We start from the raw sequence: 27,547 nt of genomic DNA, 5'->3' as shown, positions 1-27,547 counted from the left end.
ACATTCTGCTGCATCAGGACGGAAGGGATGAGCACAAAAATAGATTTTTAGCAGGTTTTGCCAGTATCTGGGATCATCATCCTGGCAAAAACATTAATTCCCACAGCAAGGATTTAATTTCTTAAGCTGGCAGCTCAGCCAAGGGCTAGGCTGTGGGGTTAAGAGGAGCATCTTGCATCACTCTGCCATGACCTCCCCTGCTCACCTGGGAGAGCTGACAAGCTTCAGCAGCTAGGGAGCTCTTCTTCCTGGGTGGAAACTTCTCGCATGCCTCAAATAGCAGGATGGATGGAGGGAATGAGAGAGGAAATGCACAGAGAGAAAGGAATTCAGCCTTTGGGAGTAAAGCCAGTGGAAGGAGGTTTATTCCATAACCCATGTGCCTGTTAATGCACACTCCAGTGTGCACAGGCTTTGTGCATTGAGCTAAGTTTTCTTCAGAGTGGGAGTGACTTAAAATCCTACTCCTAATGGAAAAGAGATGGATATATGAAAAAGGGGAGTGTGGAAGTAAAGGGTGAGGCAACCTTACTTGTTCAGTGTGCCAGGCTAGCCAGTGAGAAGTCAGTCTGCTTTAAATGCTCCATACTCCTTAAGGTCATACAAACCTCATCCTCAGGACAACCTTCAACATCCACCTTCCAGGAAAACCACATATATTTTTGCACATACATGTGTGTACCTTGTGTTTGCATCCCCTCATTTTATTTATTTATTTATTTATAAAACATGACTGACTAAGCAGCCAGCTTCCCTCCCAGATTCAGTGCTAATGGATGTACCCACAAAAACCTCCACTTTTGGTCAGCATCTGAAGTTCAAGTAGAGCATGGCTTATCCATCAGGGAACTGAGGGATGCTGAGGCTTAACACCCTCAGCTCAGCAGATCACTCCATTGAGCAGAGACACTTCAGAGCCACTTTATCCTGCAGCTCAGCCAGCACTGGCTCCAATTAGCTCTCTGGCAAGTTACTGCTTTCTGCTACATTCTATTTATTACTTTTTAACCATTTTCCAGCTATTTCTCAGCACTGCTCCCCTTTCTGCACATAGGCTGCCATAGCTAGAAATATATCTCAATTCCTGTTGCCAAGTGGAGGTGACAACAATAGCCTGATCTTCGCTTGGAAGTGCCTGAGTGCTGCCCCATTACAAATACCATGGATCAAACCCAGGTTTTTACCAAACAGGTTTAAAACAAGAACGGCACCAGAACCTGATGGTTCTCATTAGATAGTGGAAGTGAGGCACCCAACAGACATGGACATACTCTACAGTGGTTATCTTCTCTCAGCTGTATCACAGCAAAGATAAGGGCCAGAACTTGCAATTTTCTCCTTACTGGCAATACACAAAATAAGTAATTTAATACCAATGTATAGATGTAAATACAGCTGAAGATTAATTCGATAATAAAAAGTTAAAAAGTCATTCCTGGCTTCTCTGTGGACCATTTGAAGCCCACGAAAGACAGCACCAAGAACATGAGAAATCAAATCAGTCACTTCAACTTTTTAAAGCACAAACTGGAGGGTGACAAGACATGCAGGCGTTACTCATTCCACATGGACTGGAACATTCTTTTATTTCTAATTGTTACCTCCTCTGGATCACCTTGCTTTGGTTGATCTCAGTGTGCTTTATAGAGAGGAGGAAGCCACTGCTGGCCCCATTTTGCAAACCAGTAATCTGAAGCATGGAGAAGGGTCACCCAAATTCACCAGCACGCCACAAGCAGGGCTAGACCCAGAAGCTCATTTCCTTGCTCTCTATTCAGTGTTCACACTCTACAGGACACAGCTCCTACAGAGTTATTTTCTTTCTGGCAAAGGTGCAAGCTTTTGCTCACTGCTTCTAAACTCAGAGCTAATGAGGTCCATGTTTCTAAAAAAACCCCAAAGCAAATGAGCCAGGAAAGGGAGCGCCAGTAATGAATCTACCACAAAATACCTGCAGGGGTAGCAAAGTCTGTGCTGCTGTAAAATAGGTATGAGCAATAGCTAAGAGCAGAGTGTGAAGACTTACTACCCAAACCACACAGTCAGAGGCATTGCAAGCTCCATTTGGACTCCCTTTCTCCTGCCCTGCAACAGGAATCAGCCTGATTATCATAATTCGGGCTTGAATTCAAACAGTAACACACTCTTCAAAGAACAGTGTGTACCGGAGGGCGATAGGTAGCGAGGCTGACAGCTCATCACCTAGCATTTCTCCATTGTAGGTGGGTTTCTTTTTTAATCACAGACTCCCTGCAGCATCTCCTGCTGTGTGATGCTTTAAGGGTAATTCTGAGACCCAGGGAGATTCTTAACCAATCGTTAATCGCCAGTCGGTGTTTTGTATGCTTGGAGGAACTGAGCTCAGCTAAAACTAAGCCGAGGGTAACTGCTCCAATCAGTCACGATCTAACGATTTTCCTCTAAAAAATGTTATGTATGGCTTGGTGCTGCTAACAAGTGCCCAGATCAATAGTTCTGGCAAGAGAAATTGCCTGCTCGAAAAGCAACAAGGGGCACCCAGCAGCAGCAAAAAAGACGGCAGCTGCTATAACATCTGAAACGAGAGAAAAGGAGCAGGACGCAGAACTTCAAGGACAAAGTAAAGCCCTCCTCCCTCCACCTTCCAAGAGAAAGCACCACACACCTTCTTCATTGAGTACAGAAGCCAAGTTTTGTGAGAAAGAGCTGCTTCATCATCTGCTGTGACCGCAGTGGGGGGGTAGATAGTATGTCCTGGTGCTGGGACCAGGCCATGCCTGGGAGAGCTGCTCTGTTACAGCACAGCATGGAGGCTGTGTTTGCGATGGAGCAAACCGAAATGACTGGATAAACCAAAGACAAACCTCTCATTCCCATTTTCTTTTCTTGTGATAGTGAATGGTGGCAGGCAGCAGAGTCAGTCCTCGGGTTAAAAGCACCAGAGTAGACGTCAGGAGAGATGAGCTTGCTTTTTTGTCCTCACTGCCAATTTCTTTTGCCACATTAACCTCTTTAGCCCCAAACTGAGACGTTTTTGGAAATCGGCATAGGGCACAAATTTAGTGCAAGCCAAAGTGTTCCGATTTTCATGGCCACTGCCTTCCCCAGCCTCTAAGAAGCTGGGGAAAGCCTTCTCTAAGAAGCCTTCGAAAAGAGGCACCAAAGCAATCTGTGATGTTCCCATTTTCAGTTCAGTAAAGCTGGAACTATTATTCCCACTGCTAGTATCTCCTATGGAGAATAAGCTCTTAGTTGCTATTTTATGGATGCATGGTACTTGCAGATGAGGTCTCTTTCCAGGTGGAAAACTGGTATAATACAAACGACCACATCATTTGTGAAGCCAGCTCTGCACAGGGTAATTTTCACATCTGCATTAGACCCTCCATTGCTAAGTTCTCTGGGTGGCCAGCAAAGACACAGAGCCCCCAGACTGGAAGAAATTAGGTATTTTCTTTTCCATGTCTACTCAAAGTAGCAAAGGTCAACTCTGTCCCCCAGCTGGATGCTGCTTCTGGGCCGCAGGGCATGGTCATCCACCATTCACACAAGCAAAACGTCAGGTTCCAGATTGCTGGAGAAAGCTTCTGAGCTCTCTCGAGGGTGAGTCAGGGTAAGAGAAGGATGCGAGGCCAGCAGAGGACCCAAGCCACAAAAAAGAGCAATTTTAAGAGTTCACTTTAGATTAAGCAATTAGTGGCCTGTGTAGAGTCAGGGCAGACAAAGACCTTGCTTCCAGAGGGCTATTTGACCCATATGAATCAAATTCCAGCAAGCTCTAGCAGACTGCGATCACTAGGCTGAAGGTAGTGCCTCCTGCGCATCAGACTTCCTGGATGCCACTTGTACGGGGAGAGAATTTAATACTAATGTGGCTGTATCACACAGTTGCACTCAAGTGCCATTACCATTATTAAATGCCATCAGCCTTCACCTAATTTCCACCCATCATTGACAGGTATGATTCTCAGCTAATCCCAAAAAAGGGAAGAGGCAGCCAGCTTCAGTAAAAACCTACACCACTGTTTTTAACCTTCTTTGTCTAGCAATGTGCTAAATTACCAGGGCTCTGCCATGCTGAAGACGGACATACTGTGCACAGCATCTTATTTGGACCAGATCTTTTCCAACCATGAGGAAAGCAAACAAGCTGTACTGGCTTTTTCTACAGAAAATATTTATTTGCAAGAAATTAAAAGCATAACATACTTTGCTACATACATGTTTAGGCTACAAAAGCAGGTAGTCTGTTCTCTTGTAGAATCAAGCTGATGATTTAAAAAGGAAAACCATCAATTTCTTTCCACTCAATGGACATCTTTGCAGTGTGAACAACCAGGTAGGACTGTATGCAGATGACAGCACTTGTACAAAAATAGGGAGGCCACTGAATACAAGTACTCAGAGCTAAATAGACTTATGGCAAAAGAACAGAGAGATCCGCAGCCAGAAAAGGCTCCAATACAGTTTACCAGGGAGTATAGGTGGTGCTTTTGCACTAGTATCACTCTCCTTTTCATTTAGATAGTTTTAAATGCTTGCACAAACCCATACTGCATTTGCATGAACAGAGGGAAAGGGAAAGACCAGCCGAAATGCCTTAAGGGTACCACAAGGTATTGGTCTGCATGGCCCAAGGCAATGGCTTGGGCTCTGGATACGTATTTCTCGTCAAGAAGCTAATACCAGGTAATTTACCCACGGAAGGCCCAGCGCATCCCAGGGAAACTGTGATGTATGATGATGTACTTACATCACAGTGTGGCTCTCTGAGAGCAAACTGCTTCCCCCACTGGCATCCTACTGGGCCTGTGCGGCAGTTACGGCAGTAGAACCTTTGGTGAAGGGAGATCTTCAGGTCCTCTCCCAGACAACCAGTTCAACAAATTGTGTTCCTTGAGGTGTCAGCTCTCAGTGGCCACATTTAAGGCTAACTTACACTGTTAGAAAAAACCCAAATATTGAAAGCCATAGTTCTGCAGAACAAAAATTACACTGGAAAACACAATAAAGCTAAAGTAATTGTTCTTTTGGACCAAGCCAGAGCAGTCCTACAGATAAGCCACACAGTCTATGCACACACACAAACAACACAACTTTCACTCGACAGCTACTAATACAACAGACTTCAGACAGCAATCCACAGGACAGTTTTGTGAGTGCTGGGTGATGTGGAATGTGAACAGAGAGAAATGCCTGGACTTTCTGTTGCACCAGCTGGAATGTGCCCCGTGTGTTCAGGTAGATGCCTTTATTTTGCAACACTTACTACATTAAGAAAACAACTCTTGTGTTTTTATTTCTGTTTTTAATTACTCACCATGCACACGTGCATAGACACACACATGCGCACACTCATTCTTGCTAGCTGTACAAATGAAGAAAGCAAGATGCAGTTACATCAGCATCACTGAATTAAAATCTGACATGGCAAAGTCAGATACAAGCAGAGTTCTGTTAAATTGATTACCTGCCTCTGCTTCCCCCTCTCTCCTTTAACTATGGGCTGCTAAACTTCAATAACATTTTTACCTGCTGTAAGGGAAAATGGCATATACCACAAATGTCAAAAATGCATAAACAGGACTGCATAGTATTAAAGAGCAAGGGGAAGAGCAAAGCTAAAACAAGGGGGGAACTAATGAAAAAGATTATCATTGCTGATTTAAGGAATCAAGAACTAGAAGGTTTCCCTGGAATGCCAAGTGTCCCTTTACCTGCCATTTCTCTCATCTTTTCTGTAAGACAGGTCTACAAATCCAGCTTTCCCATATTTTGTTTTCACCTACTCAGTTCCAGCTCTTGGAGGAAAGAGTATGGAGATGGGCTTTAGGGCAGAGAAGAGACTACTGCTAATAAAGAATATCCAAACTCCATTTCAGCATCGCAAATGAAAGCTTCCTGCAAAATGCACTCTTTTCTACATAGGAAGTCAATTCATAAGCATACCTTTGTAGAGCAAGAGAAAGGCCTGACATGAAAACCACAAAAACAAATGGCAATTTCACTCTCTGTCCTGAAGTCTCCAAGGAATGCTGATCACCTAAGCAATGTAGTGCTAACAGGGATCACACCCTCAATATATCCCTGAACAACCACTATCACTCTATTGGCCATGAGAAAGTGACAATATCCTGGTCCATTGATTGAATTCTTACCTCTTATTTGTAAAGGCCTTAACACATAAGCTGGTTCATTCATCTTTGAAATCCCCGAAGTTGTTTATCCCTAACACTATAGCACAAAGCAGCAAGACATCATAGCACTACACTACTTAAATAGGCTAGTGTAACTTTTGTAGTTACAAAGTACTGACCTACCATTTCACCTTCAGAATACAAAATGTTCCTTTCCTAATTAGTGACTTGAGAAAGAAATATTTTAGTCACCAGGAGTATAAAAATACTCTGTATACTTCTGTTCTCAGCTGCGTGGGTTTTGTACAATGGCCTCTTGGCATTAACTAGAATCTAGAGCCCAAATACTCAGTGGAAATCCCTCCCAGCGTAGCAATTAGTATCATTCATTTATTTGACCTACATTCTAAATGTGTCTAGACAGAATTCACTACCTATAGTTTTGGGGGATGGGAGCGGAGAGGTGGGTTGGTTTCTTTGGCAGAAAAAAAAAAGAAGAAAAGTTTTTAGATTCATTTTCAGCTCTACATTAAAAAAATTAAGAATACATTTTATATTGTTACATAGAGAGATATGGAAGAGGTCCCGTGACAGTATAAATCAGACCTGCAGCCTCCAAAAGCGGTAAGTAGAAGCGTGCTGCATTGTATCAGCTGGGATCTGGCCTAAGAACCTCAGCCTAATCCATTATTAGTCTGTGCTGCTGAAAAATATTGAATGGTACAGATAAAATAAGAGAAACACAGCAAAGAACTATAAATAGCCTGGGGAAAAAAAACCCACAACATTATCTACACACTGGTAACAAGGTTAGAATTGTCACATGCCCTCCACTGCATACTTTTTTTATATATATATAAAAAAAAAAAATAATGCCCTACATTCTATCATAGTTTATCCTCCTAGAAGCAAAGACCCAACAGATCCAGACATACTTTAAAGCTGTAGGCCAAAAGGCAAGTTTACTTTTGTGTATAAAATTGTGCTGATAAGCAGCATCATATTATGGCCAAAGACTCTAAGGATCAGTTAAAAGTCCTCTACTGGAAACAGAAATTAAATAGGACATAAGCCCTTAGCCTACCCTGTCTATGCACACACATTATTCTACAGCACCAAGTCACTGATCATGGAAAAAGTATACAGGCAGGAGGCTAAGACTTCAATATAAATGAGCTAATTAAAAGGACATACCAGCATCCTCCCTGAATACACCTTACTACTGCTTCCCTATGCCCTTAACATGAAGCACATACATCTGCCTCTCCGTGTTGTTTGTAGTGTACCAACACTTGCACTTGGATCCACCCTGGACTGCTCAGGCAGGCAGTGTGATTGCAGAAGTCCTGCCTTCTCTGTCCCCCTGCTAAGAACCTAATATGGGCATCAACTACCTCTGGAAAGAGTGAGATCCTTGTCACGTAACAGCCTGTGGGTAGGCGATGACAGAAGTTTCTTTGGCTCCTAGTATATAGCAGAAGAACCTGTTCTATTAAGGCCCCTGAAGAAAAATGATCACAAACATACTAAAGTAAAGCAAATGTTTTCCTTATTATAAAGAAGTCATATTTAATATAATAAATCCCCAAACAATGTGTGTGCTAGGTTAAGAGATTCCCCAAAAGAGTACCTAAAAATAACTTAGAGGATAACAAAAATTAAGATTATAGAATTAGATTATCAAACAAGTAAAAAAAAAATTGGTACGGCCATGCTGGCTTGGATGAGTTAGTTCAGAGGCCTGACCCAGACCATGGCCAGCTTAAAATGCTTCAGATGAAAACATGACTATCTCCCAATGAGATTTGAATTGACATGCCCAAATTAAGCAAGCAAAAGGGCAAAGATTTAATGGTGGCTAATGCACTAGGTTTTGGAGACAGGGGGTGGTTTGGGTTTTGCAGAATCATCTGCTCTTTAAGTATGGAGAAATAATTCAACTTTAGTTTTAATACAGTGGAGTCAGCTGTATCTGCAGTGGGAGGGGATCCATTTAACTGGTAGTGAGCATGAGCTCAAAGCGGCCTGCTATTTATACACAGTGCAAACTGCAAGACTAGCTACAGCAGTGCTGTGGCCAACAACCTGGGATCTCTTCTGCAGAAGACTTAACCATTCAGTTGCCCTCAGAGGTGGCAAACCAAGCGTGCTCTGAAGAAAAATAAAAAAAGACCATTTAAAAAATTTTCTGAGCTATGACCTTGCCCACTTACCCTGACCAGCCAGACAGTAATGGAAGGGTCAGTCTCAGCTTTCTCCTGCCACTTTGCTGACCTCATGTGGCTAAGCAATGCAGCCATCCCTTGTGGCAGCCACCACTGTTCATTATTTATGTGAAGTCAGGTTGAACAGGACTTTGAGCAACTTGGTCTACTAGCGGAAGGTGTTCCTGCCTGCAGCAGGCGGTTGGAACCGGATGAGCTTTAAGGTCCATTCCAACCCAAACCATTCTGTGATTCTAAACCTTAAATCACTGGAAAAAATCATACAAAAAATTGTTGGTGCATACTGGAATGATTCAGATGACCCATTGGGATCACTGTGAAGGGAAAGAGGCTTCAGGGAGGAGACTCACCCCTGCCAAGAAGAATACACTTGCAAAGTAAGACTACAACCACTTTTCTCCTCTAATGGCCACTGAAGGTAAAATAATCAAAAGGCACTTGCATAGAAGAATAGGGCATTACCTAGAAAGCACATCTGTACACCAAAACTCATTACTAGCTCAGGGAGTCAGGCATGTGTTTCACTGTCACTAATCTGAAACACTCTCTTAAAACAGCACAGTGGAGACTGTTCCACAGCCCCCTGCAAATTCTTTCCATTCATTTCACTGAGTTTTGAGCCTAGCAAATAGGACACTAAGGGAAGAAAGTCTAAGGAAAATGAAGAACAAGAAAGGAGCTGGTGTGGCAGCTGCTGTAATAAAATACAAATCCAGTATTTTACAAACTAGAATACATGCAGGAGATATCTACTGTACATGGTAAAAAATTACTTGTAAGGCTAGGTTAGTTTTCCCCTTATTTATCATTAGGAAAAAAAATAAAAGGGCTTCAAAATTATTTTTTTTTTTTTTAATTAGCTGCTTCTGGTAAAATGTCAAGTAGCTATGCTGGCCCGCTGAATTAGGCTTTTCATATTAAATCCATCCTCAGTGGGGTCTGAGTGCCCTTCTGTAGTAACCAGATAAAACCCTGCTCAAATCTTGGGGTAGGTTCAACTGCACCACTGCAAGGGTGAATTGCAAGAAGCACAGCTTGGGCAAAAACGTGACTGCAAACTGAGAGAGGAAGAACCCTTAAAGGCAACAGCTACACGGGACAAGGAAGAAAGCAAGCAGGAAGAAGAGTACTGGACCAGGATGGATCTGAATACTGCTCTTGGCATTTCCACTGAACTTGGACCAGCGCCCTCTCATGCCTCTTTTGCCTTGTCTCTTGCCTACACACTCAACTCCTCAGATCAAAGGCTGTCTTACTATACAGTTGATACATTATCTACTACATCCAGGCCTCAACTGTGCCTAGCTGGGGCTACCTGTACCCCTATCTTTTCAGCTAAGCAACTGGTTTAAGATCACATCTCTGGAGAAGGAGATAAGAGGAAGATAAGAGACGGCTTTATTATAGGGCAACTCAAGTGTGTGGGGAGGGAATGGGTGTCCAGTGATACTTGTGTGTCCAATTTCAGTTTGCCCAGACCACTTGTAGGGTTAGGGAAGCTCAGTTCTCTTCATTGCAACTGCCTGAATAAAATCTTGCAAAGCTAATAAATACTATTTACAACAGTAACAGGAAGATGGTAAGGAAAGGAAACACAGGACAATCTGAGACCAGTTCTACAGAAGAAATTCCATCAACATATTTAGAAGCCAATAAATTAAATCCATATGGTCCTCTCAGGAGGCACTTCTGGTTTAAGCCTTACATTGATTTAGTTTGTTGGGAAGAAACTGATTTAAGATAAACAGATTATCCTTAAGCAGACTAAAGGACATCCACCCAAAACATTGCATAAATTTAACAAAACCTGCTTTCTAGACAGATTTAGTTAAAATAGTGTAATTCTCTCACACAAAGTGTGACAAGACAGCAACTGATCTTTGCTTAAATTCCGTAAGGGTGGAAGCAATAAGGAAACCTACCAAGACTGCTTTTGATCCAGAGAGAAACCCACCCCACTAAATCACAGAATCACAGAATCCCAAGGGTTGGAAGGGACCTCAAAAGATCATCTAGTCCAACCCCCCTGCAAGAGCAGGGTAACCTAGAGTACAATGATAAAGAAGCTGAAGGAGACAAGAGAAAGAGCTAGGGGAGGACAATTCAGCAGTATCACTGTCCATCCCCAGTATCAGGGACCTTTCTTGTCCCTTCAGAAGCAGGCTACATACATGCTTCTCAATCCCCATAAAAGGCTCAAGTGCTGTAGACCAGTAGGCATGGAGCTGTGGCTAGATTCTGAGCAGCATCATGCTCCTCTTTCTCTCAATTACCTTCTCCCAAAAAACCTATCACCCACATGCTCCCATTGGGTTTGCATATTTTACTCTTCTAAAGAATGTCTTTGTGCTCAGATTAGGATGTGTGCATGCACGCACACACACCCCCACCAGTCACCAGCATGCTGCTGGCATCATCTGCCATCATAATTCAATCCTGCCCTTGCAGTGTTAGACAGGAAAGGGATAAAAGCAAATACAGGGACTGTGTGTGAAATGAGAAAGGGAGTTACAAAGACAAGAGATCCCATCTGCAGTCACAGCCTCACCAGTCAATGCAGAAGTTGAACTCCCTCTCTTTTGTGCTTTGGTTCACTGAGGATGACAAGTCAGGGGGACTTTGGCTGAAAACATATGGGAAAGAGGGAAGTCAAGAAAAAAAGGCCTTTTTTATTTTTAAGCGGTGGCATTGACTCTTCTATCTATTTCAATTATCTTCAGTGTTTCATTTCCTTCTAGTTCCGAGTTGACTCTGCAGGGAACAAAAAAACAAAACAAAAAAAATTAACACTAATAGTGATTTTTAAAAGACCTATCCTGCCTGAATTGGCAAATGCTAAAAAGGCACCCAGTATTTATCAGGTACTTGTCAATTGGCTTATGGTAACACACTGAATTAGTCACCTTTCTGGATCTAGGTATAACTTTGACACAAGTACTCAGAAGTTATGCTTGGGGTGATATGGCTCATCCTAGCCCTCAGAATAGCATGCCTTGAAACAAAATCCTTCACTCTTTGGTGTGCTTGCTACTGCTTGTTCACAGAGGCCAAGGCGAACAGGGCAGTGGCAGGATAAGCAAATGTACAGTGGAAAGAAAATTACACACAAATATTTAAATCAGTGAATCTCTGTCTTTTCAGAGGCCCCAAAAACTTAAATTTATGCTAAAAATAAAAAAAATTATGAAGGACCTCTGTGTTAAGTAGTTCAGATATCTTTACAGAGTCCTGCAAACTTTCCTCAGTAATGCTTTAGAAAGATCACTGCTGTGAGAAGCTCCAGCTCTTCACACCCTAACCTCATAGAAAGCCCAGTGAGTCACAGCCTCACACTTCTACCCAACCGGCAAAAGCTTACTCCTTTAGGAGACACAGAGCTAAGCACTTAAAGTGGGTAACCGCAACTAACAGGCTTACAGGGTTAGGTTTCTGGCAGAAGCACTGAGTCTGGTAGCTGTAGTACTACAATACCGTTGCAATCACTTTTCCAGATAACGGTAACTTTTTCTATAGCTCTCCAGATAGAGATCAAACTCTTACTTCATATTCCACAGTGCCCAGCATCGCTGATGAGCCCACAGTCTTACTGCTGACCTCCAGGCACAAACGACAGTGATGCTGAACACTCATAAGACAAGCAGCCCACCACCCTGTGCTCACCTGTGCTGCTGCAGGCCCAGCAGCACTGATTTCTCTAGCCTCGTCTCGTTGGCTATTGTGAACTGCATGATATCATCCTGCTGTGTTCCCGGCATGGCTTCCAGGGCCAGCGCTGTGTACTTGGAGGTATCTGCTTGCCTGTCATTGCGATCTGCAAAGGAGATCGGGCTTGACGACTCCTCCAGTTGGTGAGGCTCTTCATAAATTAGCAGACTCCTTGACCTCACTGCATATAAAGACAGGAGGCAAACAGAGATTAGAAACAGCCAGCTTAGAGAACAAGCCTGGTAATTTCAGAAAATTCCAGAGCAGAACTAAAGCTGCAAGTTCTCTTCATAGTGATTAACTGGTAATTTGACAGCTGAGAAAAGATACCACAGCAATGGTCCAGGTAGGGATCAAAAAGCTCTGAACTATTCACAAAACAATAACAACATGAAACAATTGCTTTGATAATATATACTGAAAACAACTGGTTCATTACGGATATGTAATACTAAGAATTTCCCACTCAGTCCTTATACTCTTTGTTGACACTGGCAAAGGAATGCCAGCTGATATCAGCTGCACATTTTAACAGTGTAAATATTTGCTACCAAGTAGAAATTCTGCTACCTTTTACATACTACTAGCTTCAGCTCCACAAATAGAAACAAAACTGCTTTACACAGAATTACCAAGCAGGCTAGTGGGCTTTGCCTATGTTTATGAAGTCTGCTGCCATCAGCAGAGCTTGCCAAACTATCCTTCTTTGAAAAACACAGGTATGACAAATTAATGAGCAGAAAAGCAAGAGGTGCTTGAGGAAGGAGTTAGGGATAGGGGTGGAAAACAAGTGCCAAAACACAACCAAGAAAGAAGCAAGACTGGGATAGTTGTCACTTACCAATGGAGTCTGTGTAGGACTCTGGTGAGGAATGCTGCCTGGGCAACACCATCTTTGTAGCAGAAGGATATGGCCCATAGCTTTGAGAGAAGCTGCCAAAAACTACTGCAAAGCACAGCACCACCATCTGGCAAAGGGAGGATGAAGAAGAGGTAAGTGCACTAGCTCTTGACCCACATGTGAACATCAAAACTAAAAATTAACACAACATAGATCTGACACTTTTTCAAAACAAACAATTTGAGGCTATTTTCATTACTACATTCAGTGTCTGTTAGCAAAGGCACATATACAATAACAATCCAGTGTTTCAAAGGGTAGATTTCAACACTGGAGTTTGCTTTCAATGTCTGCCACCATTTTGGCCTGTCATCTTATTTACTCCCAAAGTTGAAAAGCAGAAACAGCCACCATGTATGTTTTACAGATACTGTCAGGAATTTCGAAGGTTATTCCTGCCAATGGCCTGAGTCCTGCTTAAAAGTGACAGAGAGGCTAAATGACTAGAAAAATAACTTCCGTCAATTTATAGCATTAGTATAAATGGAACTTGCTGGCTGAGTATCGGGAGAGAAAAGGGGAAAGTTTCATTCTAAGAGTTTTCCTGTCCTGACTACTACTACTGAAATAGGACAGAGGCAGATTTACAGCTTTGGTCATATTTTTATTTGGACAATCAAATTTTTCTTACGTTTACTTTTACTGGTATCAAAGGAACCAAACATCATAGGTCACCCTTGTTTTCATTTTACAACCCTAGACATTTCTAGCATTACAATATTGTAGGAAATTATAAAACAGGTCACTCGGAGCAGCAGTGTTTCTTTCATCACTGCAGCACCTAACCAAAAGCACAGGTTCACTCTCCTTCAGAACCTAATGGCTTCCCACAACTATTAATCTTCATCAGTCAGGAGTCTTCCCTATCTCAAAACTAATTGTCAAGTTATGAAGAGAAGTTTTCCAAACTGAGAATTTGCAAGTGAGGGGCTTTGTAGAAGAAGAGATGTGCCTCTGAGCAGTGCAATGAGATTCTCATTCCTCCACAATTCCCAGCTTTAGCAAAACTCACCATAAGACAGGTCCCTGTCTGTGTGCTAGCTGCCTTACATGAACGGGACACTTTCCCAGCAACCATGGCTTGAAGTCTCTGCAACTGCTGCAGAAGTGTTCTGGAAAGCAAAGACAACAGACAAGCATCAAACACACTGGTCTACCTGCTTGATTAAATAGCTTTTTGCTTCACATTCCACACCTGTGGAATAATACAGCATGTATGATCAGGTACAGATAGTTAAAGCCCTCTCCTGGAAGTAAGTAGCAAGGAATATTTATATTTTTACAAAGTTTTTACATGCAGTAACACTGGGATTTTCAAAAAGATCTTTTGGCTTTCCCCCAACTGACATCCCTGAACAATTACTACTTTAGTACTTTCAGAAAGCTCTTATAAATAAAAACTGTTTTCAGTGTTTCTACAGGAAATTATTCTGGTAAGCATACGAACAACTGAAGCTGCTCTACATGCAAGTGACTAGATGCACAGACAACCTGATTCTACGTCATGAACTCAGGAGGAGTTTCACCATTATTTAGAAAGATGCACAAGCAAGCTTATAGCTGTGCTAACTGGTGGTAGAGTATATGGGGGGGGTACCTCATTTTTCTGAATGCCTGATGTACAGTGGTTTACATGCTGGACCATTTTCAAAGGGAATGTCTTAAAGCCAGGCATAGGCACAGACTCCATTTTTCAAATTCTTTTATAAATAAAGCACTTTACTGCTATTTCCTAAATCTTTCAGTAGCTGACAAAAATCACAGATGCTTCAAGTGGCTACTCTGACTGTGCCTTTCAGAGGTTCCAACCACAATGGCAATTCTCTTGTGGTTGGAATCAACAGTCCCAGACCAGGAGGATAGTCTTCTGTCTTTCTGGCTGACTTTCTTCTGCTGTATCATCAATTACTATAGTCAGGATACTAGTCATTTAAGTGGGAAATGATCTCAAAGTATGATTGATATACAGTTTTCACAGCAGTTTTCATTAAAGCTTTTTAACTGATGAGGAGTAACCCAAATGTCTGTCCTCAACAGAAATATAGTACAGTTTTGTACTGATGTTACATTTGCTGTTTGTTTCCAACTTTACTTTTCACTCCTACTGTAGTCTCACAATCTATTGCAGAGGATAAACCCTACAAAACTCCAGGCAATGGCTTTGGAGGCTGTGACGTCAAATGCTAAAGCAAGAGGCAAGGTCAGGATGTCACAGAAAATAGAAGGATTATTTTAAGATCAAACTGGCTAAAAGCTAATTGTAGGACAGACCCAGAGGTGCCTTCACAGCTCAATATACACTGGTCTGCCTATTACAGGGTTTTTTTTATCATCAATGCTCATTGCTAATTAGAGTTTAATGAATTCAAGGACTTCAGGAATACATTCTGAAATGAGCACAAGGCATGCTCACAGCACACATTTATCTGGGCCAGCAGATCCTTCTCAATTTATTAAGGAAGGATGTCTTTCATGCTCTTGAGAGGATGGTTTATTCTGCAACTCAGTATTTAAAAACAGAAAGTGATTTGTCTAATTCAGTCCTTTATTCACTATTAGGGAGACCACAAGCAAATTAAGAGATGAAAACACTGTCCATCACGTAAATGAGACCATCCTAATTCCCTGCTCTCTTCTGTATCTCCCGAGTTCCTTCTATTATCCACTACAAAGCATGGGGTTCACAAAGACTTCAGTACATGGTATATATCATTTTCTGGCACAGCACATGCTGCATACACTATTCGCACCATATGTCACCAGCTATGCTATAGAGTAATGCCTTTTTAACCCCGCAATTTCTGTGCTATTTTAGAAGACGAAATCTTGCCCTCATTTCAGGCCTGAGTCATTGGGCTCAACACGGAACGGCTCTGCAGAGTGAGGAGGAAAGAGCACTCCTCCTCCCCAGCTCGGGGGCTGGCAGCAGCCTTGAAATGCTGATCCTTCTTGTCACTTTTTGTGAAGGCGTCAGTGAGAAAACAGCTAATGGCTGGTGAGGAAATGAACAGAGAAGAGGCAGTTCTCCTCATTTTGCTCATCTCTACCTTTTTGTGTCCAATTTAAAAACCTGCTGGGCAGACTGGGCCCAGAAAGCTGACTCCAAAAGACTCACTTTTTGGAAAGCATAATTAGGTAGGTATTTTGAGGTGTCCTATACAGAGAGGAAGATTCATCCCCTACCTTATGTACCAACTATCTTCATATAAAATGTCTTTCTCTCCCAAGTCAATTATCTGTTAGAGAGCTACTGTCTTCTCAACAGACAAGGACACTGTGTTGGTAGCTGACAGCCTACAGGTTAATTTTCAAACTAAGAGAAAGAGCCAAGGCAAGAGCAAGAAACAAGTTTGTTTGTTCAGAGATGATACCAGTTTACCTTGCCACTCCTCAGTGCTTTTATTCTCTATTTGAATCTGGAATGGTGGAAGACTGGATTCTGAAGTCAAAAGACCTCCTTTCTCATGCAAAAGCTGCCTTCATTGTTACTGGATGGCTGCAGAAATTATTTGAACTAAGGGGAAAAGAGCAGCTCTCTGCTCTGTAGAACAGCGATTTATGTTAAACTAAGATGCTTCTAAATAGCAGCAGGAAGGCCACTAGTGCTTTTAGTGAAACACACTGCCTATGGCTAAATCCTGCCAGGAGAAAATGCAATCCCAAGGCAGCGTGTATAAGGGGCTTTGCACCCACTAGGATTATTTTCACTGTGTCTGACACATTTCTCAGTGATATTCAATTAGAGGGTCACCTCGGTAGGAGGTGTGAACCTGCTTTCACGCTTTTCTCTGCCAATGGAAGCACCTCATAGGAAAGCTGTAAAGTGACTGAAGACTCCTGCTCTGCCTTCCACACCCTGACAGCAAATTCACTCTGCCTGTGATGTCTTGTTTTCATGTGCACATTGACATATTCATCTTCAAAAGAGCCCCTTTCACTGCCAAAGTAAGGAACAAGTCAAGGCTTCTCCTTTGCTTCCAGTGACACTTTGATTAAGGACAGAAAATTTGCCAGTATAGGACATGGCCACCTGGGACAAGTCAGTGTTTAAAATCCAACATCAGTTTAAACAAACAAAAACACAGACAGCTGCTAGAGGACACCAAACACTGCTTATTTGGATTAAGATTTTTCAGAGAATGTATCTACTTTGTGAGAAACAAAACCTAATTTTCATAAGGGGAGAGAAAAATTATTCTATCTTCCGACTCTACACACAGATTCCTTCTCTGCCTGTCCTATTTGTAGGAAAGAGAGCAAATCCCAAAGTAAAGTTTTCACTGAAAACCAGAATACTTCAAAGCAGAAAAAAAAAAAAAAAAAGAAAAACCCAACAATTTTTCCTTATTTGAATTACAGAGAAAAAAAAACCAAAACAACACAATCAGCAATTTTCCATCAAAGACGTTTCAGCATAAAAAACCACGATCCTGCTGCTTTGAAAACCAGAAGTTGCTTCAGGGCTGCCATGCTTTGTCAACTATTATAAGAGTTTGAAATGAAGTGCAAGAGATCTCATTGCAACTTAAATCCAGATCCTTCACTCCTTGAAAATAACTCAGTAAAATGGCTTTACCAGCCTCAAATAAAGGAACAGAGAAATCAGCGAAGTCTGGCAGTTTTGGTGCTGATAAACCTTTGGTGGGTCAGACTGATATACAACTTGATCTTTAGATGACTGGGAGTTGTAACAATAGCTTGAACAGAAGCATGAGAAATGGAAGAACATCCCAATTGTATTTATAAAGCCATTGCCTTTAAGGTGCCTGTCAGAGTGGTGATCTACACAATTTGCTAGAGATTACTCCACTGGAACAACTTTAGCAGCTACTTGCATGCACTACCCATGTGTGACACTCTCACCCATACGCCAATTGGATCCTGTATCTATCCTTTCTCCAGGAAAAGCGATCATCAATGTATTTATAAATACAGATTCAACAGAACTGAAAAGCAGAAGTACTTCTCTTATGTCATACACAGTACCAGATGTTTCAATATTGCCTTTAAACCCAAATTGCCATGGCTTCCAGCTAGACAACACTGGTGCCAGAGACCACATTCAACCCCCTAGATCACTGGCAGTTTCTGCCTTCAGGCCCAGTGCCAAAACATGAGTGGATCAAGCCTTCTTGGTGACTGGGACAAGTCAGTTAAACTCTTGGTGCTAGCTTCTTCTCACACCCTTTGCTTTCTAAGACAGGGGTGCCCCACATGTTTAGATGAAACTCTGAATCAACAAGAGACTGGCTCACTTGTGGCTACAAGACATAATAGATATGCATGTAACAATGTGCTTCCTTAGTTTTGAGAAAACTGCCTAGAAAAGAACTTGGATGAGTTTCTTTTAAGGGACTGAGTCACATAAATTAGGAGAGGAAACATATGCTAGTGTTCTAATACTAAAGATGCCAAAAAATGCTGCAGTCACCCACTCAAGAGTAATGAGAATTAAAAACTCCCCTGCATCTTGATCCCCAGCCTCCTGCTTTGCCTTTTAAGATGCATGAATGTCAAGGGAGGTGTTTCTGGATGCAAATTTTTTGACCACACCTGCACCTTTTATGACACATCTTTTCTGAGCCAGAATTTCAGGCTAAGGCAGGCTCTGAGGGAAGATTGTTCTAAATTTTTTCATATTACTGATAATAATGTAGGAACTTTTTACCAGAAACTCTACTGTTTCCATGGTTTGGAGACAGATTTTGAAATGTAAGCAGGGTTTCCCTGAAGTCTTAGGTATGTATCTGTGAAAATGTGTTCTATATATAGAATAACATGCTCTAAAAAACTGATTGCACATACTGAAAGGAAACTCTGCTCTTCAATCATTTTATGTTTTGGAAATTGCATCTCAGTTCATCTCAGCTCCAGCCAGACTAGAAGAACATGAAACTGACTTATAGCACATACACGTGCATGAACTTTTAAGGTAAGCAGCTATAACCCAATTTTCTAACAAGGTAAAAAACCCCAACTTTGTCTTCATCTACGCTTGAATGCATGAACTCTTATCTTCCTGTTGCCTTTCTTCCACTCTTACAATTTTTCGCGACAAAATAACAGCTCTAATGTTTGTATATCTACTTTTAGATAATACCTTCAATGATGTCTTAATTTTTTGCTGCACTGAACACTCAAAGTTGCAGCTAAAGTCAACTGGGGCTGTGCTTTGAGCATATCATATAACATACATGTATGTATGACTGCATGCTAGGTACTTTGAGAAATAAATATATAAATTTGGGCATGCAAGAATAAATCAATACTGCATAATTTTGACCATCACTGCTTTGAACTTTGATTCCTGATTGTACATAGGAGATGAAAGTACCAGTTATAGGATGCTGTGAAGACAAGTTCTGAAATATTTGAACAGTTTCTGGATGCCCCATCAAGCTTCTGTGCAAATGCCAATAAGGAAACCAGACGTTTTGAATTCACTGTAGGAAGTGGACAACGTATGTTAAACAAGGGCCTGGAACCATTCTCTGAATAATGCAGTTGCACAATTATACACTGAATAAGAGAAGTGGCTCTGGGGTTAACCTGAGAAAAAAAAACCCATAATGTGGTATGTTACATAATGCAGGCTTGGTGAAAGCAGGCACTTCCACAAATTTCTCAGTACTTCAATTTGAAGCCTTAACAGATTTTAGAGACAGTTTCTATCTAAGGAGCCAAAATAACATCACCATTAATTAGAAGAATTTCTGTGCAGAGGGTCAGGAAGATCTGCTTCTCTGCAGGAGATTACAAATCAGTATCAATGCTAATGCAGAAGCAAGAAAACAATGCAAACCACTCCACATGCCCAAAGGATGAACAATTTGGAGATAGTATCACTTGGCTAAATATTTGTAGAGTATTTCATGTGAGAGAATAAAGATCATGAAATAATGGAGAAGATGCTAAAGGTCCTGTCTAAAAGGATGGACAATACCAAGAAAGCTGTTCTCACAACCACATCCACAACAACTCAGAGATTAAAACAGCTGGCCAAATTCAGCTGAACTGGAAAGAACAACTCTAGGCTTCAGCACCTCCTGGGACAGATACTGGGAGAGAAAACCCTACTCCACACCTACAGAACAATTCCTGGTTCTTTTATGTAAAACCCTGGAGGAAGATACAAGCAGCACAGAAATGGCTTGGCTCTCTTCAAACAAGCAGCAGATGTCTTTATGCATGAGCAGTGTGTGGGAGACACTCTCCCAGCAGATTTCAGAGCTAGAGGGTCTGGCTCCATGAAACTAGAGATTGGATTCAGAGATTAGAAACAACACATGCCACTCAATTAGCAATACATTGGCTGCAAGACAAGCTCTAGGGCCGTTTTCTATGATCATGGATCTTATCTTCAAAACCAGACCTCCTCCCACACTTCAGTGCCACCATCATGTTCAATGGTAATATTCAACCATCGTTACAAATGCCTGTAACTAGAAGGTACTAACAGTGGGCTTTATCTAGTACCTACTAATTGGAATTTGCCATCATTAGAGAACACAACAAGCATAAGTCATGACTGAGGCTTCAGTCTTGGCAAACATCCGATTAAAAGCTCAGCTATTCAGAATTTTCTGCCATGTGTCCTTTGAGAAAGCCACCACTGAGTTACCCATTTCTTCAGAAATGAAGAAAGGAGTTCATTCTCCTCCTCCAACTGAAAGAAGTTCTGGCATGTGAGTTGGTGAGAAGGGTGCGCAATAATTGCAGTAACATTTAGTAGTCCAGAAAGAATTAATGATGACTCTTGAGCTTCAGCACTGTAATTTCTGGAAGGTGCTATGTTCCAGGTCAAGCTCTCCTGTAAAGTACTAAATAAAGACTATTTGGAGAGTAGGGCTGTTGTTTTCTGTTTGTTGTGTATCACTAATAATGTTTCCCTGGGCAGTGGAAGAAATCTGAAACGTTTCTCAAGTGCAGTACGGGCTAGAGAAACAGTTTAAGACATGACATCAAAGCCTCCATCACAATAATTGGTCTTCCTCATCCTTCTTTGACATTAACCACATCAGATACCGCTATTCACATTTCAATTGATCTCTTAAATACCACATTTTCACTTTTCACTGTAATATTATGCTCAAGTTTTGGTTTACACCTTTCATACCTTACCTGTTAGTATTCTCCAGCACTTCAACCTTCTTACGCAGCTCACTATTTTCATTGGAACAGGTCTCAACTCTGGAGGCAGCACCAAGAAAGAAAGAGGAACATAAAACCAGTCATTTATTAAAAAGATTGTAAAGCAAACCAAACTTGCTTTCACAGAGAACTCTATAATCTTGCCTGTATTTAATGAAAAGTGAGACCACCAAAGTTAATCATAATCTTTAATCATACTTCATAGTGTAAAAGACATTGCAAAAGATATTATTAGCTGTGGAGCACCTGCTTACACTGCTCAACTACACCCCAGTAGGTACAGTTCATTTAGGATGAATTATAACTACTTTTTGCCCTTTGAAATAGCAACAGCAAACACCCTGCGCTGGCTTTCTCTGTTCATTGGGCCATGGATAGATACTTTAAAAGTCACAGAACATGCTATACTGATGTTGTTAGCTAATATCTTGTGCAAAGGTGTTCCTTTGCATTTCATTGCTAAGACAAGGCACCAAGCAATTTGACGAATACTGTGCTTCTGAAATCAGATCCTCAAACTTCAAGTGTATGGAGGCTAAACAAGCCAGGAGACTAATTCCCAATAGAGTGATCATTTCCACACTGCCCCTGGAAACCCCGTAAACTAAAGGAGATTATCATATAATAAGCCAAATAAGAGGTCCAAGTTAAAATATGGGACTCCTAAAAAGACAAACATGACCATCTGAAATAGCTTCAAAAAGGAAAAATGTAAAGGGAAAAAAGCTTTGAGATCCGTATGCATAGGGTGGAATTTCACAAGAGTAACTCTGAGGAAGCAAGATTCAGCTATAAAGAGATAAGAAGAAAAAAAAGGAAATTACATCAAGGGTATCACCAAAGATGGTGCAAGGGGTTTAACTGATCCATCTGTGAAGAGAAATACTGGAGTGCTTGTCTCTTGGAAAAAAAATTTGGGATATAAATCACTAAGTGGGGGTTTGGCTTTTTTTCACTAAGGGAAGTTGATGGGTCACATGCTGTTTTCCTGAATCCTGCTTATTTTCCCAGGCAGACTTGACTCACCCATTTCCTATTCTTGTCTTCGTCTGCACTAGAAGACAGAATATATTCATTCAGAATCCACTTTTCTCTGGACACTGCCCACCCATCAGGCCAACAGGGTTGCATGAGGCGAAGCTGATAGCAGATGGGTCTTGACTTATTTAATGTTTATATCTTTGCTGGCATGCTAGCAATGTGTTGCAGGTAGACACAGTTATGAATGCAGCACCCCAGCACACGTTCAAGCAGAAAACAGAAGGGCCTTTTCTCAGTCATAACCACGAGATGGCAGCTGGCACTCTGAGCAAGAACCAGTCCCAGCATCAACAGCTGGATCCCTTCCCAGTTCAGCAACTACTGCTATTGGCCTGCTTGAAACAGGAAGGAGGCTGGCTTACTTTTTTTCCAGACTGTCCATGTATTCTTTCTTTTTTCTTCTACTTTCTTGGGCAGAAATCTAAGGAAAAAGGAAGAAAAACACCAAATATTTGTGTAGGAAAAAAAAGCATCAGAGATGAATTAATAAATTGGTAAAAAGCCCTGACGTTATTAGATTCACGCCTCTGTGCTGTTCTCATCTCTATTCCTGGCAACCAAGGCATTGATTTGGTCTGTTCCCACATCCTGAAGCTTCTCTCAGTAGTAGGAAAAAGATCATTCCTTGCTCTCACAGAACCAAACTGAAAAAGTAAATCAGATTCATCTGGAGAGAATATCCTAGGACAAACACTAAAAACACTAAAAGATGATCCCAGGACAATGCCCTGCATCTGAGAGAGTAAAAGCCCATGCATGCATTAGAAAGCAGCTTTGTAGAAAAAATACTTGGGAGTCCTGAAGAACAAGTCAAATGTAAGTTAGCAATGCGCCTCTGTAGCGAAGGCAGTCAACCATATCCAGGTCTACATTAACTAGCAGGTTGAGAGAAGCGGTTCTTCCCATCTGTTCAGCACCGGCAAGACCACAGTTGAGTACAGCATAGAGTTTTGTGGCTCTGAAATAAATACTTTGGATGTACAGAAACAAGCTCACAGGGGGACCACTGCTATAATAAGCATGCTGGAGCACATGACATATCAGGAAAGGCAGAGAAAGCTGGGTTTGTTCAGATTTAAGAATAGAAGGCTAAGAAAGGAATCATATTGCTGTCTTCAACTGTCTTGCGCAGTAAAAATGATTCAGACTCTTCTTAGAGACATACAGCAACATGGCAAGAAGCATCCAATGCAAGTTGCAACAAGAGAAATTCCAATTAGATATTATTTGGTTTTACCACAAGACTGGCCTAATATGGGAACAGGTTGCCCAGAGATGCTGGCTAGGGACTCATCAGCCTCTGAGAGAGTAAAATGAGAATGAACGAGTCCCTGATCAACTTGCTCTAAGCTAAACCTGCTTCCAAAGCAAAGAGTTGGACCAAAGGACCTGCAGAGATATCCTCCAATATAAATGGCTCTGATTATATGAAAGTGGTATATAAAATACACAAGGTAACTTCCAAACATTTTCAAAAATGTATTACAAGACCAAATTCTAATTCAGTGTGGGTAAATTTACACCTTTATCTGCAAAACCAATAACAGAATGTATTAACTTTAAAATATGTGCTGATTTCAACAAGTAAGCTGGCAAGGTTTGAAATAAAATGCTTTCCTCCCTATCAATAGGCTCTTCCTCAAGCTGGAAGAAAGAACAGAGTTGTATAGGGCATTTCACAGCCTTAGTATCAACCATTTATTTAAAGGTCATGAAATTCAGTGATAAAAGACTAGGGCACTGAAATACGCAGTCAGATTTTAAAACATGAAACAGTGGAAAAGAACACCTTCATCACCACGGAAAAAATACAGAGGTCTTTGCCTACCATTAGGGTAGGATTGTCCTATTTTTAAAATGGAGCCAAGCAACAGCAACTTGATACCCTGCTTGCTAAATACTCTATTGTTCATGTGCTCAGGTAAATACCTAGACAGAGGCACAGAGTCAGTGACAGACAATTTGATGCATGCGTTTAGGACCAAACAAAAAAACTTTATTAAAAGGCATCTTACAGCATTCAGCAGTCCCACAGATCAGTGCTGCAGAACTGTTGCAGCATTTTTTTTAAACGAAGAGTAAGTTGGAATGACCCAGCAAAGCTAACTAACACTTACTTTGTTCTTTATTTTCCTGCGGATTTTCTTCAGCACCTTCTCCTCTGCTTTTGTCAGGGGCAGCTTGGTAGGGATTGGGTACCCTTCTGCTATCAGTGTCCTCTTCTCCTCCTCTGTCAGGATGAGTGGACCAGTCCCTTGTAATTTCTGCAAGTGGTATAGAAATGAAATGATGTACCAGTAAGTGCACACAGCCCTAGAGAAAAGGGTGTAAGGGAAGAGAGCCAGCAGCTCTTCCCAATTCAGAAAACTCTGCCTACTAAACCAGCAGCCTCTTGCAATTGGGAATGTGTGGAACTGGAAGACCTTTTAGGTAGCTTCCATTTAGAGACCGAACCTTTGGAACAGGATTGCTCTCAGCCCAGCTCTGCACACACTAAGGCCTAAAGCAAAACTTCTCTTGGCACAAACAGGGAAAGACAAACGAAATAATCCCTCCCTGAAAATCACCACTTGCTTTCAACAGGACAGGAGGACAGATTCAGATCTACCAGGGACAGGTTAACCTAGAAGGGCTGGGCCCTAATGCAAAACACAATCCATGGTGGGACAAACCTAAAAACACTCTTGAACCCTGTCTCAACTTAGAAAGAAGCACACGCTGTTCTCTGTGGGAACAAAACAGACCAGTAAGCAAGAATTACTGGCTATGCAGTTTTGACCAGAGATGTACTCATCTAGAGAGCAACAGAAAGTTAGCAAATCCATGGCAAAACCAGTACTTAAAAAAAGAGAGAGAGAGATACTGGAAAAAGCCAGCCCAACTTACATGTGGTGCAGTCAGGAGAGGGGAATTGGAGAGCGCTGAAGCTGTGCGCGATGTCACTTTAGCCGTGGCTTGTAGCTGGATTGGGCTTGAAGGAGGGAGCGATCTAGCTGGGCTCTGCCCTCCTTCAGAGTCACTGCCATGGCTGCTGGGAGGGGTTGGAGGCAAATGCAAGGGATCCACTGCTAAATGGCAAGAGAGACATGTAACACAAGGTTTTGAGGTGCTAATTTAAATTTCCACTAGAGCCGCAGCCACCATCCAGTTTCCAAGTCTAGGACTGTCTGCTAAAAAGTGGCAAAAGCACTAGCAAGAGTGGCATCTTGGAAGATTTTCAGAGCACGTAGGTCTCCCAAGAAGGAATGAAATGCAGCAGCTATCTTTAGGCTCCCAGACAAAACAGGGCTCTGCACATATGCTCCAGACATTTCTACCTACACTACAGCTTCTTCTCCAAACGCTTTGGAGGTTTAAACACATCCCTGCAGTACAGGTCCCCTGTCCCTGGGAAGCTGCATTAACAGAGGGGCTCTGAGCCAGCACACTTTCTCTCCAAAACCAGTAGTCTATCCTAACTTTGCTGTGAATTAAACTAATTGTCAGCATTTTTCGAGAGCAGGGATCTCTTCCAAGGTGTTCTATGAACAGGGAGGAGAGAAATAATCTGCCTCCTAAGGACATGGTTTGGCACAACTAGAAGGAAGTGACAACCTTCTGACAGCAAGTGTACTAACGGAGCAGGAGCAGCATAGGCAACCAGCACAGGAACCTCTCACACTGTGCTATCCAGGGACATAAGCTAACTTCTATTGCACTTGCAGCCAAAAGAACCTGTGCTAGAATTAGCAAGCAAAGTGCTGGTTATCTCCAAATGGGTCTGGACCAAGAGAAATGGGGCAATGTCTCACCCACTCATATTACATGGATAATTTCACAGATGTTCAAACCAGCTATAACTAAGCAATTTTCTTCTCTGAGATAGATTTACAGCAATGAGATTTGGGAGTAGGAAGATACAGGGATGAATTTGCCACCTTCCACTTCTGTTACACTTTGCAAATTGGAGTTGAAAAGATCAAATGGGCAGTGCGGGAAGAAGAAAAAAAAATAGTAACAAAAAAGAAAAGCTATTACACATGAGCTCTTTCTCTCCAGCATCTGAACTGTAGTACTTATCAGAAGATACACACTTGAAAAACAGCAAGGCTCTTAATCCCACAAATTGAGCAATTGAATCTACTCCCTGGGCTGAGATACAGCCTGCCTTTTTCCACCTGCTACATCACTTATTTCTCTCCCTAGAGCAGTCATACTTACCTACACAAATGAGTTCATTAACAGAATATCAAGTATGAGAAGCAGTTATCAGCTCAAATTTCAGCCCAAATATTTGGCTCCTTCAAACTTTTCTTGTGTTAACAGATTATGTGCCACAAAACTGTGTTCAACTTTCAGGGCAGGGATCATTGTTCCTCATTTCTCATTCACAAATTAGTGCAAAGGGATCCTAGTAATTCTTAAAAACTCTACTAAAACTAATATGCTACAAACACCTAGCTTTAAATTTCACATAAACTCACATCCTTGATTTTGTATCAGAGGTTAAAGCAGCAGCATTTCCACTTACACTCTTCATGTTTTCTAAGCCCTAGTTAAGTCCCCTCAAATTGATTTCTAGCTTAAATAAGTAAGGATAAAGCCTAATTAAGCTTAAATAATTTAAAGATTCAAGCTCCCTCCACAAGAAAAACCACATAAATGGGTCAGAAAGAGTCTGGTTCTTCAGCAGCCTGAGTTGAATCCCTAGAAGGCAACAGCTTCAGCCTAAGATTAACATGGCAAATGAGGAAGCCAAATATTTAATCAGGCTAAAGTACATTTATTATGCATTCTGGTCATCTCCCACTGCATTTCAGGTTAGTAACTAACAGACCTTCCTTAGAAGAGAGATTCAAGAACTGATCCACTTCATGGGGCTCCAATTTAATCTCTGGAAGAACTTTCTGGCTCAGTGGTTTCATCTAGAAAAGAGAAATTAACAGCATGAAAACCCAAAGCACACATCTTAAAAATCTTAATAAAGAGATTTGAGGATGACTTCTCCATAAAATGGAGAGGTTCTTTCTGCTCCCGCTCTGCTACAGGCAAAGCTTTAACTGCTTCACACAGTTTGCTAAACCAGGCTACAGAGAATACTGCCCTGACTACTCCCACTATGGCTTTTCTTACTACTATATTTAGCTAAATAAAAGATTACACCTCAGAGATGACATTTCAGACTGAAAGCTAGCATGCAACCCACTCAAATTACTTCTCTTAGCAACAGAGCTGCTGCTAGGATTTGCCGGACCGCACAGTCTGTTCGAGCAGAGACAGAAACACTCCTGGCAGTGTTGTCATCTGGGAGCAAGAACAAGGTGCCAGTTACTGAAGCACCAGATTATCAGACCTAAATTCATTTCACAATGTAGAGGAGCAGGAAAAGAGACAGTCATGGACGACTGAAGTTTGGAGGAAACATATGC

The 27,547-nt window shown here is 41.6% G+C and overlaps 1 protein-coding gene across 1 annotated transcript in view; it reads right to left on the bottom strand.

The window, feature by feature from the left end:
* Positions 1 to 11,016: 11,016 nt before the first annotated feature.
* CREB3L2 (cAMP responsive element binding protein 3 like 2) overlaps positions 11,017 to 27,547 on the bottom strand; it is a gene marked incomplete at its 3' end in the record, with an annotated part of 74,351 nt that continues 57,820 nt past the window's right edge. Inside the window, exons 4-12 of the mRNA XM_080609652.1 lie at positions 26,956 to 27,043; positions 25,026 to 25,207; positions 24,257 to 24,403; positions 22,502 to 22,560; positions 21,069 to 21,137; positions 13,960 to 14,059; positions 12,888 to 13,014; positions 12,002 to 12,227; positions 11,017 to 11,092 (exon numbers count right to left, since the gene is read on the bottom strand). Coding sequence (XP_080465778.1) covers positions 11,017 to 11,092; positions 12,002 to 12,227; positions 12,888 to 13,014; positions 13,960 to 14,059; positions 21,069 to 21,137; positions 22,502 to 22,560; positions 24,257 to 24,403; positions 25,026 to 25,207; positions 26,956 to 27,043 — 1,074 coding nt within the window. The remainder of the gene's footprint in view (positions 11,093 to 12,001; positions 12,228 to 12,887; positions 13,015 to 13,959; positions 14,060 to 21,068; positions 21,138 to 22,501; positions 22,561 to 24,256; positions 24,404 to 25,025; positions 25,208 to 26,955; positions 27,044 to 27,547) is intronic.

This window comes from Psittacula echo, assembly GCF_963264785.1.
Source record: "Psittacula echo genome assembly, chromosome: 1".
Classification (NCBI taxonomy): Eukaryota; Metazoa; Chordata; class Aves; order Psittaciformes; family Psittacidae; genus Psittacula; species Psittacula echo.
This window is presented reverse-complemented; position numbering and strand designations above follow the sequence as displayed.